At 39.5% G+C, this 12,740-nt stretch overlaps 2 protein-coding genes across 2 annotated transcripts in view; one reads left to right on the top strand and one right to left on the bottom strand.

Annotated features, from left to right (window-relative positions):
• Nucleotides 1–742: 742 nt before the first annotated feature.
• LOC147889103 (glutathione S-transferase U19-like) lies at nucleotides 743–1,787 on the top strand. The gene is made up of 2 exons (XM_087391427.1): nucleotides 743–1,143; nucleotides 1,387–1,787. Exons 1-2 carry the CDS (start codon nucleotides 820–822, stop codon nucleotides 1,756–1,758), a joined length of 696 nt encoding a protein of 231 aa, XP_087247553.1. The 5' UTR covers nucleotides 743–819; the 3' UTR covers nucleotides 1,759–1,787.
• Nucleotides 1,788–7,760: 5,973 nt separating this feature from the next.
• The window catches only part of LOC147889104 (uncharacterized), a 55,936-nt gene continuing 50,956 nt past the window's right edge, over nucleotides 7,761–12,740 (bottom strand). Inside the window, exons 9-10 of the mRNA XM_087391980.1 lie at nucleotides 8,053–8,316; nucleotides 7,761–7,859 (exon numbers count right to left, since the gene is read on the bottom strand). Coding sequence (XP_087248106.1) covers nucleotides 7,761–7,859; nucleotides 8,053–8,316 — 363 coding nt within the window. The remainder of the gene's footprint in view (nucleotides 7,860–8,052; nucleotides 8,317–12,740) is intronic.

The following is a 12,740-nucleotide window of genomic DNA, read 5'->3' on the forward strand; positions in this document are numbered from 1 at the left end:
AAGAATACACAAGAGTGGAGACAACCTTCAAGGATTAAGAGATGATTGTTCCAACATGGAAGTTCTGGGATTATTCTAGGTATATAGCATCTTACACTTCCATGATCTTGTTTTTTCATGAAATGTAAAATGCCATAAAGGTTGATTTTATTAGCTTAAGAACTTGTCCCCTTGGATTGGATTTTCATATTTTGAATAGTGGAATCACTAGGTACAATTTGGGACGGAAATCTAGTTCAGCGTTCATCTTTGAATCGCCATGGATGATATCAGTTTCGGGTTGGATCTACAACTCTGATTGCCTCCCACCCCTAGAACTTTTGGAACAAGTCAAGGTCTTTGCATGATTTGGTTGGCAAGCTTGGTCCATGGGGACTTGCAAACTAGCTAGCAATGTTTGGAAGTCTGGTCCACAGGGACATCACATGAAAATAGCAGACAGTGTTCACCAAAAACATTTTTGCTAACCAATACAAAAACCTTCAACTTCAAAATTTACAAGGTTTTTTTCAAGATTTTGCAGGTTTTTCACCAAATGGCCTAGAATTACAAATTCAAAAACTTTCTCTCCCAAAATTTTAAGGTTTTTTCTGAATTTAACAATTCATCTGACATTAAACCTCGGTTTTTTGTGAACACTGGGAAATAGGCCGGCTTTCATGAGAGTTTAGAGGATTTGAAATTTTATAAGAGGAGAGATTGTTTCAAGAGAACCTAATAAATCTCAAGGCCCTCTTACATTGTCTCTTCATCCTTGTCTAGTTTCTTGAGTGTCATAGCCATAGTCATCTGCTCTCAGCCGTAGCTCTCTCTTCAACAATGCCTTCCAAGCACGGTGTCACGGTCCTCAACACATGGGTGAGCTTGTTCGGCATGCGCGTCCTCATCGCCCTCAAAGAGAAGGGCATCAGTTACGACTACCAGGAGGAGGACTTACAGAACAAGAGCCAGCTTCTTCTCTCCTCCAACCCTATCCACAAGAAAATCCCTGTCTTGATTCACGATGGCAAGGCCGTCGTCGAGTCTCTTGTGATCGTTCAGTACATCGACGAATCTTGGCCCTCCGCGGAGAAGTGTTTTCTTCCTAAGGATCCATACCAGCGAGCCGTTGCTCGATTCTGGGCGGATTATGTAGACAAGAAGGTGAGACGAGTGGCTCTGTTTTCTCGTGCATTTCATTATTGCGCATTTCTTGACATTTTGGAAAGTCTGCGTGGTGGTGTGGGTTTGGATTTTTCGTAATCGGCTTGGTACCTGCTAGGATCGCTGCAGAATGCAACGTTTGTTGGGTTCGATGCGTCAGAAATTCTATCAGAACCTGGTACAGGTTTCCGTTTAGTGCGATTCTCTAATAGCTTTTGCTGATTGACATGCGTGGTGCTCCAGCTCTACGATGCGGGGTCCCGGATTGTAAGAAGCCCAGAGGGGGAACTCCAAGAGCAAGCCAAGAAGGATTTCATCGATGTCTTAACCACACTAGACTCTGCTCTACACGATGTGGCTGGTGGAAAGCCTTACTTCGGAGGGGATTCCATAGGCCTGGTGGACATAGCGCTTGCCCCTTTCATCTGCTGGTTGAAGGCCTACGAGACGCTGGGTATTTTCAACATACCGGACGAAAAGCAGTGGCCTCATCTCAGGCAATGGATCGATCGGGTAGTAGAGTATCCGAGTGTGAAGGAAGCTATGCTTTTAGCGCCTCAAGAAAAAGTAGTGGAGTTTGCCAAGATGATCAGGGTGATGACTTTGGGAGCTTAGCTGAATGTAGCTCTGTGAGAGCATTTTGTGGGACTAGTACAAAGTTGACGGTTGGCAACATATTTTGTTCCGTTGTGCTGGTAGGAAGAGTTGTCATTTTTACTTTCAGCTAGACAGTGATCCTGTAATAAGGCCATACTGTGGGAGTCGTGCTGCTTGCGGCACTACCTCCGTGCCGGTAGTAGAATGCTCAATATCTTTTTATTCCCATCTAAGTTTACTCCGTTTACAACGTTAGGCATAAATTATTTCCAGACTCTACTTTCCCTGCGCTCTCTCTCTCTCTCTCTCTCTGTCTGCAAAGAGTATATGCTTTGTCTCCCCTCCGCCGAGTGTGAAAAGGTCGACAGGAAGCATGGACTTTCGAGTGTCTGACGATTGATAGACGGTGTATTCCATAATTCGCTTGACTAACAAAAGTACCATTGAGAATCGCGATTCTTCTCGCGCGAACACATTGAAGATGGCGTGTGCTGCACGCTCAAATGAATGACATTCGATGTGGTCTCCTCCGAAAGCTGAAGCAATTATTCCAATACCATTTCGATAAAGTCTGCGTCTTCCCTCCGGTCTATATGTCCAGACTGCCATAGTGTTCGAATTGACAATTGGATGAAGGCTGCATGTCTAGTCTCTTCCGTAAAGTTCTTGACAAATTCCATTGGACAATTCAAACAAATTCTCAAAAGTGGTAGAATAGGTTGAAAAAATATTTGGCCACTTTAGAAGGGTACTCTATATTTTCCTCTAAATTTGCAGCAAAAAATCAATAAAAATTCACAGCAAGAAAAAGATTTATTTATGAGATAGTAAAGGCGAAGTATAGATGGTAAACCTCCAAATTAAAAAGAAGTGGCTTCCACATAAGTATGCAATTTTGTTTCAATTAATGGGAATTTTAAAGACATGAATTTCGGATCTAGGCATCGAGGAGAAGTTAAACACACACACACACACACACACACACAAAGTGATAGAGAGTGAGGGAATGATAGAGAGTGAGGGAGGAGCCATTTGTTATTCATGAGGGAAAGGGTTAAAATTAAACTACTTACATCACCAGATTCATTAAGTGCGTCATGGTACGAGCAAGCATTGTTGACAAGGCTTGTATGATGATCTCTTATAACACCAACATAACAAAAGAACTTTTATAAAGACAACAAACTAATATCTAAAAACAAGTGTACTTCAAAATGGCACATCCGAGAACAATGTATGAATATGCGAGGATATAAGTATGTACATAAGCTTCCCAGAGAAAAAAACACAAAGCTCACATAGTCCTTGTATCCCAAAGACGACATAGAGGTGATTCATGGTCTAATGTCCCAAGCAACTCCTTCGGGAACCACACCACAAAATCCTAACTTGTGTATGTGTCCCCCAAAAAGTAGGTCACAGATATGGATAAATAAACAAAGTAACAGAGCCATATATGAGGTCCACCCATAAAGGGAAAAAAATATGAACCGTCCTATGTGGTTATTGTTCAAGTGTACACGTTGGAGTCTCAAAAATCCATATTGTACCTACGGAAAGCAAGTAAATCAATTTAAGAATTACAATTATTAAACCAAAAGACTTTTGCAACTCATTAGTTAGAATACTTATGCACAGGAGCACGTATAAGATGCAAGAACTGTACATGTAATCTCCATTTTGCCCATGGAAAAATGCATGCCATCCGACACGCTCTTGCTATCCCAAGAAGCACACGAAGATCCTTCGTGGTCCATTGGGTCCCACAACTCGCAGAGGAATAATACAATGATATCCTTGGTGCATGTATCCCCCAAAAATATAGTCTCGAGCTTACAAATTCAACAAAAAACTTGAATTAGGATGGAATCTATAAGAAAAAATAATATCAATCTTATGCACTAATACATAGCTGAAACAAGTCTTAATTATTGCAAAAAAAATAAAGTGACAAAAAAGATAGTTTATTCATCCAAGGTAAGATGCCATCTTTAGCAAGTCGATCAATAAATGTGGGTGTCATTGGAGCTGACCATACATGGGAGCTATATATTTATAAATGTCAACAAATATACTATTAAATATTATCAAATTAGCATTTAGCTATTTATATATACCTCTAATACTAGCCACCATCGACTGCTGAGTCAGTGGTGAATGTGAATGAATCATCCATTCTACCATATTGTAATAAAGATACACCAGTGTCAGTTTATACAAAGGAGAAAACCACTAGAATGGCCAAACCATAATGTTTAGAGAATATACTATGCACTTTATAATATGATAATGACAATATCGAATGGAATTTTTTCACCAAAGAAAGTCTCAAGAGGGGTTGAAAGAAGAATAGTATACTCTATCTTGTTATTGTTGCCAATTGCAAAACTTCCTTGTATATTGGTAGAAACTATTTCTCCATCACCAGCATTGGCCTCACATGCATCGTCTTGAAGGAATACCTTAACAAAATTTGATGATCGGACATGTGAGAAAGCCACGAGTATCGCCAGATATAAGCCAAGAATAGACATCGTTTGGCCTTGTGATTTGCTTATTGTCATTGCAAATGCTAATCAAATAGGAAATTGCCTCCTCCTCATATCAAATAGAAGTTTCAAGCTACTAGGAAGGAAAGTAATCCTTGGAACACTCCATTTGCTGCATTGGCACTAGTTGCAATTTTAGCTTCTAAGTCTTTCATGTGGAATTCTTTGCATATCAATCGGGTCCCATTGTACACTTCTTGTCGAGGATTCAAATAGTGTAACAAAATGATTGGAGCATTCATATTCAGAACCAATCGATAAGATGGGTATCCACCTTCACAATCAAGGCTGTTTAGATACTCTGTTGCATAATAGAAAGAATCTCTACCAAAGTTTATCACTGAATCTGCATTTAGGTTTTCTTTTTCATCCCCCAGCATTGCCCTCAGTGCAACAATAATATTGACTACATCAACCTCAAGGTTCCGAGGTGCTTGAATAGCACGATCTCAAAAATATTATGCATAGTCTGCAATTATTGCAAGTCCTCGTACACCCATTCAATCAAGCCTTCTGTGGACTTTGTATCTAAAAGAAATTTTTATGGAATTACAACCTTCTTTTGTGCATCTATTTATCCCATTTCCAATGTCCAAAACCCATTGTATGAATTCATGCTCTGTTGAACTATCACCGCATATTTTGAAGTTAGCTTTATGACTTCAATGTATCTCTAGATTTTTGAGTGGCATAATGTAGCATTAACAATCTCCTCTCTTCCCGCCTTTGGAACCATTGGCAATACCTACCTAAAATCTCTCCTAACAATACCACCTTTCCACCAGAGAGCTTATCATTTAACATCATATCTTGCAAGGTTTGATCCAATGCTTCAAATGCAAACCGATGTGTCATTGGTGCCTCATTCCATACTATCAACTTAGCCAACTTCAAAACATCTGCAAGTTGACTGTTGACCTTTACATTGCAAGTGCTAATGGCATCTAGATCCAAAGCTTTCTCAAATCATAAGACTGTGTGTTGTGCGTCCATTGGCCAGTAGCAATGTTGCAATCCCAAAAGATGCACATGCCAAAGCAACATGCCCCTCACTACTCAATTGAGATAGCAAACAATAAGAGAGAATACCTCACCAACATCTACATATATCCTTGCCAAAATTTGATCAAATGCATTCCATTGATAATGTTTCACGGCACTTTTCATCCGGTTGGCCATTCTATGCCTCTTTCTCAGCATCAAATATTCTTTCTTCTTCCAATAAACCGTTTGTAGCTAACAAAGATGATCTATCGGGTATTTGCAATCCCCATCAAACTTTGATAACCTCCATCCATGCTATCGAAGAATGTGATCCAAGTGCATTAAAGCCTTATTTCTTGCCACTGCTTGTCGGACAATTAAATTCCACAAGCTTGCTTCCAATGCACAAAAGAAATCATACGAAAGATTGGAGGAGAATCTTTCCCGCAAATTGCTAGGAGACATTGGCTCATAAAATACCAAAAGTGTGACAAAGAGGTGTCTCAATTGTACACTATTTTGATAAAACATTGCCTCTTGCATACACACAAACCATTCATTGTCACTTTCCAATACATCTCTCACCATACTTGCTGCCTTTAAAGTAGAAAAGACTTGCCCATCAAAAGTGCATAGGTCATCAAAAGATTTACAACCCTTGCATTTGTTAAGCAACATACGCATGAAGAGCGCATGAAGTAGAGCTCTCTAGTAGATCATGGAGAATCGTTGGTATTGCCTTGCTTTCTTCTAGTCCACTTTTTACCGCAAACTAACTCGCCTGGAAAGTCACCATATAGTAAATTATTTGAGTCATTATGCAATTGATTATGAGTGAACCATTCTATGAGAGTAATCTTTCTGTTCTAGTCCCTATCCACTATGTTCTACAAATCATCATCATCCCAAAATATGATGTTATTCATCACCAACACATGAATCTACAACGTTGGACATCTAGTTTTTCATCATGCATAGCATACTCATAAATTCGCCAGCACACTTCTATTGTTGACACATACCATGTGTCTAAGTGGCTACTAATCTCATCGATGCCCTGTCATGACTGATGTATACATATTTTGACTACACTCATTGAGAAAATTTCAACATTAATATACACCTTGTACGCTCCTTGTACGTCATGGAGAGGAAAGCCTAGATTAAATGGCACAATCCAACAATTATTTATTGTAGCCCCTTTCATGTGAAGCTTTCTATTATCCTCCCGATGCATGTAAATAGGATAACCATCATTGCCCATGATAGTTGATTGAGAGAATGCATGTGGGTAACAACTACTACATTTGCCATCAATCATGCAAGCAACAAAGGCATTGAGTGCACCACATGTTCCATAAACATTACACTACCTAACAATCTCCTACAGCTCAAGAAAAAACATTTTATCCAAGAGCTCTACGAATACTAGCCGATCATAGTGACGAATATCCACAAGTTTAAAGGCACCTTTCAAAATCAACAATATATGTGAGTGTGGCATGCCTCTCTTTCAAAATTCAATCACACATATGTATCCATCTCCTTTTCCAAACAAATTGTGTTTAATAATTGACTGCATCATATCGTTATGCTTTTGATAAAACACACAGGTTGTCAAATCTAGTCAAATCTTATGCAGTCTGACCTAGCAATAATCTTTCAGATATTTTAGGATAGTTTGGATGCACGTGAATAAATTAGGTTTACCCTTTTTCCTAATAATTGCCATTGCATCTTGGTATATATCTTGACCCTCCTGTAAAAGAAGATGGCAACACAAGTCTACGGCTTGCAGCATTGCCCATTACATTTTGTGCCCCATCAGCTGCATTAACCATATCCATCAATCCCTGATAAACCTCTACATGTAAAGAAGCTTGATTATTGTGTATCTAGATGAGCCTAGACTCTTCATACTGCTGTACGCATCAATAATGTATTATTACAACAACATCCCCTCATGCAAAAGGCACGAATTTGTATCAGTGCAAACAAAATGCATAGTACTCTCTCTGCATAACATATTTTTGTCTTTGTATCTCATGCAGTGACATGTCATTAGGAGCATCACTATACGGGTCATTAGGAGCATCACTATACGGGATGTATATATGATAGCCATCCTTCCCTTGAGGAAACGAGAGAACATGTACATGAGCTTCTAGTCAAGAATCCATTACGGCTCAAAATTTGGATGTCTCGTTTCCCAACATCAATATCATCCCCTTGTCCTGGCATGATAGTGACAACTTATCTAGCCATAGGAACCATGTATTTCTATGAGGTCAAACATTTCTCACAAATAACCATCCTCACAATGCTTCCCCCATGGTTATGAATGCATTGGCATATGGATTGCAGTCATGCATTATTCTTTGAAGAAAATTCACAGTCCTTGTATGTACACATCCATGTCTAAAGTAGTCATCTGCTGTTGTGCATTTAGCTATGGACTAAATTTTACTATGGCAAGAATTGGCGATGCTATGGGGACTCCAGGAATTCTGCAGGTGGATCTGTGAAAGGAGAAGAGGGTGCACATTTTCTCACAATCTGCAGATCCTCTTCAAAGGGCTTTAACACCTATTTAATTTTTTCACAAGCTGGAACGTGAACCAATGTACCACCAATAGTCAGGACCATTTCATCAGTAGACAAACCAAAAGGAAGGTGATGGTGTCAATTGGAGGTGTTGGCTGAGGGGCAGGAACCGTAGGAGTAGGTCTAGGATTAATGGGAGAATTAGGATTGACTTGAGGAAAATGCAGATGAGGACCAAAGGAATCATGGGAATAGGTGGAACAACTTTAGTTGGATCTTGGGCTTGTTCATCCTGATCTGTCCATTGGAAAGCTCGAATGATAGGATGTGCAGGATCGAGCCATTGTGCAGGTGTTTCCTCGGTATCGGAAGAACTATCTTCTTCAAACAAATCTAGTGGAAGAATCATAAATGTAGGGGCATGTACAGGCTGAAGAGTAAGATCGGAAGGACCGGCAGAAGAAGGAGGTAATGCAGGGGGGAAAGAGCTATACACAGACTGATCAACATTAGAAGCAGGACCAGATGCTTGCAATTCATTCAAAATATGATGTACCTTGTGGTCTAGCTTGTCGATCGCGAGTTGAAGATCATACAAAGCTAAGTAGCAGGTGTCAAGTTAGTCTTGTACTTCAAGGTTGGGCGAATTGCACCAATCGAGCTACTGCTGCTCGACTGGCATGTCATCTATTGCTTGATCCACCAGAGCATATGGTGCATGGATGGACTAGAAACCGAACACGACTGGCCATTGGATTGGTCTAAACATCATCATAAGTGTCATTCAATCAGAAGAAGTGACAGCATCGAAATTGGAATGCGACTGTGGATTATGATTTACCGTTGTAGACCTTCTGTATTGGAGACTAGCATCTGCAGGATATCTTGAGGTAGCAGAAGAAGAAATCCCCTCAACCTTTTCGGGAGGAAGCAGCGCCGAGGCAGCGCCTCAGTGGCGACTTCACTGTCAGTGGCTGGAATTCCAGCAATTGAGACTCAAGATGTGCAGAGCCTCGTTGAATCACTACTTTCGACTATGAATCTTCAATCTAGAATCGAGGAAGATGTGCTGATGTTTCTTCCAAAACTTGCTTGTAATCCATTTCCCATTCTTCTGGCATGGGCAATGCATCGAAAGGAAAACGAGTTATTTCCACATTGGACTTGCCATATAAGACACACTCATCAGAAGGATGGACATTATGGGGAATTGGGTTAATGCTAGAAACAAGATAGTTAATAGAGCGGATGTGTATAGCACAGTGTTCACAGAACGGGGCTTCATAGAAAGACCTTTAACCTGAACATATAATCTGAGTGCAGTGGACACCCCCGTTTGGCCCCATCAAGTAACAAACTCTCGACACAATGGTAGACAGTACCATGAATCTAAAAAATATGTATACCCCTATTTTCAAAAAATATTTGGTCAATTTGGGCTCCCAATGAGACAATTTATGCCATTGCACTATTGCAACCTCTTATATTCTTCTTAAATGATTTGCTCCTAGCATCATTTCCATGTCGTAAAGTTTTCAAGGCCTCAGGTGGTTCTTCCAACGAAAACAATGACACACGACCAACTTTACAGCAATGCTTTCCCACAACCTAATGCACACTTGTTCTTGTCTCTCACTTCCATAATTGAGCACGACAAAACTAAATATACAATCCATTGGTCCAAGTGACTCGAGAGTAGGAACATTGAAGACCAATGGATACAGAGATGGGTGGAGGATGGGTGCCTTATATCATCTCTCAATGGAAATCGACATAGAATAGAGAGATTCCCCCCCCACCCCTACTGTCGAAATTACATTCGTGTGCTCTCAAATGTTTTAAGGCCCTGGTTGTAGCCAATCGTGTCCTTACATCTAATACCGTAGTGTATGTTGCATTTCTATCCCCACCGACATATTGTGGCACATTCAACGCAACTCCAAGATAGGAAACACAATATGTTGCTCCAAAATGGAGAGTATCCCAGCTTTTAAGCAATTGCACTCTCATACTTCACTACACCCATTAGCCTCTTTTTTGACGTTGTTCATCGACACTTTTTACTTTAAAAACAATGTCCGTCGGTAAAAGCAGAGAGCAAGCGTTACATCGAAATCTCCATAAATATAATTGTCGATATTTCCATCCATATAAGCATAAAGTTCTAGAAGAAGCATCGATAAAAGAATTGATAACCTCTCTGGACAAACACACAGCGTCAATTAAAGCATCAATAACCCACTCAGCACATTAACATGGTGAATTTAATCCAACACCTTCCAATAATGAGATCCATTGACAAGTAAAAATATATTGTATCAAATTTGCTCTTTGTCCTTTAATCAATCGAAGCCTCACTGGAATCTTGATCATGAGAACGATTCTCCTCCTCTCGATCATCTGTGGCCAAGTCTTGCATATCTTCAACATTTAGATAGAGATCCCCAAAATCAATGTCTGAGAAACCCTCTCAGGAACTCAAGCTATCTTCACATTCCAAAACTCTAGTAGAAGGGTTACCGGAAATGCTAACTTCCAACCCATATATTTCTTGATCTTCCATTTCATTCTCTATTTCCACATCTTGAAAGACATGTTGGTTTCTAGGTGCAACTTGAATCACAAACCACCACTTGTTGTCCACTCAATCGGGTTGAAAGACCACTTAAGACAAAAATCCATGATATGTTCATGCAAGCATTAATGAAGTGGAAGGACAAATGATATCCATATAAGAAAAATACTCACTTGCTCGTAGTGCGTGGGTAGCATGAATGTGTCAGTAAGGTCATTGCAAATTTTTGTTGAGTTAATGGCAATAAACCCACTTGGATCCTTTCTAACTATATCTTAAGTACCTCTATAGATGACTTTGAACCATTTCACATCAAATATAAATACTTGAAATTTTTTAAAATTCAATTGCAAAATATCTTGTATGATTCCAACATAATCTATTTCTCCTGCGATGAGATTTCTATCCCTCACACTAGCTCTACTGTCTTCCAAAGTAGGGCCACTAGCTCTACTGTCTTGCAAAGTTGGCCATGACTCCTCGATCAAATGTGTTGTGGTTTACATCAATTTTCTCTACTCTATAGTGATTACCATATGCACATATTGCATTGAACGAATGGTACTGTAAAGGTATTAGCAATACATACAAAAAGGTTATAAACAAATATAAATAAAAGCAACATGATTATATACCTTTAGATCACAACCCCGTGCAAATTCCTCCTCTGTATCTGTCACAATCTCCCCTCTTCAACTGGCATCTTCAAGAGTGTCTTCTAACCAATCAATGGTGCATTTTGGTAGGCATTTTTTGTAACTCTAGGAGATACTTCTTACCTCCATTGGCCCTTTGCCATGTTTTTCTATCCTCCTCTCTTTTGTCTTCATATCGTTTGATCCATTTCTCCACAATTGTAAAGATAAAAGATGTTCACTTGAGTCACAAGGAGACACTCATTTTCTTTTGCTTTCCCTTCCCTTGACCAATCTCTCCTACAACTCGTGGGTCATCGCTATCATCCCAAAGTCGAGGCATGTCTGGCATGAGTTGTACAAGAATCTCCGTAATGTAAAACATTGACTCTTGCACCAGCCATCCTTCTGCCATGCTTCCCTCTAGTCTAGCTTTTTGTCTTACATACCCTTTTAACACCTTCATAAACCATTCCAAGAAAAACATCCATCGGCTATGTAAAGTGCCTGCATATGCAGCTTCATCAGCCAAGTGCACAAGTAGATGCAAGTGGATGTCCATGATACTTGTTGGAAATGCCTTTTCAATCAAACATATTTTTTTTATGCCAATAATTCTCAATTTTGAAATGGATGATTTCTTTATTTCTTTTGATGATATCATCCTGCATTTATCCATTGGTAAGAAAAGTCACTAACATTTGCAATGAGAAGGAAAATTAGACATGCACTAGGAAACCCTTTGACATACATCATAAATACACTGAGCTTGTTGATGGTATTTGACACATCTTTAGTATTGCATCCCCAAAAACCAATTGGAAGTACATATTATAGTAACAATCATGTGTTAGCAAAATTGAAACAAGAGTTTTTTTTTTTTTGGCAAATCAAGTGCATGGAAATAAGGTTACCTATATCATTTTGTGCCAATCGTATGACTTTAGATCACTTAGTTTTCCTTTCGAAGTAAAGGCACCCTTTTAGTTATGCATGTACTCGGTTGGGGTTTTCATACCTACAATAATACTCTTCACCCATGCCTCTTCTACATTTGTCAACACCCATGGTGCCTTTGGTAAAATCACCTTGCCGGAATGGGTTTGTTTTGGCCAGAAGGGTCTTTTAGTTTTCACCAGTTTTAAGTGGAACTCCACAAGTGAGCTGTAAATCACACATAATCACTCAAGAACTCTCAATCTTCATCAAAAACTAATCTAGGAGAGCTAGACCTAAGCTTTGATACCATGTCAAATCATGTGTGCCTCAAGATCTATGGAGCGCTCTAAGGTGGATGGAACCTATGTGGAAACATGATGAAGAGAGTGCTCATGACATGTACCTCAAGTCAATTAGGTTCCAAGATAGATTAGCTTGGACTCATAAACAGAATCTTAAGTCTATGTATATTTCTCTATTCAACAATACAAAATAGGCTTCTTATATAAAGAGAGCTTTTAGAATAGTTAACACTTGTGGGATCCTCTAGTCCACATCTCTCCTTGTGGATATCCTCAATCCACATCCTCACATCATGTAGTCCACATCCTAGGGTGGCTACTTTAATACATTACTATACCATACCTTATCCTCTAATATGTGCACATGACACAATATCTCAACACAAAGCACATTTGAAACCTTAGGGTTTTCAAACCTTGGTGCTATTTCCAAATGGAAAACCTATTGTAGATGAGGAGGATGCATACGCAT

This window comes from Dipteris shenzhenensis, chromosome 20 (assembly GCF_047967505.1).
Source record: "Dipteris shenzhenensis isolate YYH24624 ecotype China chromosome 20, Dip_SZ_1.0, whole genome shotgun sequence".
Classification (NCBI taxonomy): domain Eukaryota; kingdom Viridiplantae; phylum Streptophyta; class Polypodiopsida; order Gleicheniales; family Dipteridaceae; genus Dipteris; species Dipteris shenzhenensis.

Excerpts from the sequence above, each read along its gene's own strand:
- LOC147889103 (XM_087391427.1), top strand. The coding sequence starts at position 820 with ATGCCTTCCAAGCACGGTGTCACGGTCCTCAACACATGGGTGAGCTTG. Across the intron at positions 1,144-1,386 it reads CGGATTATGTAGACAAGAAG|CTCTACGATGCGGGGTCCCG; the intron begins GTGAGACGAGTG and ends GTGGTGCTCCAG.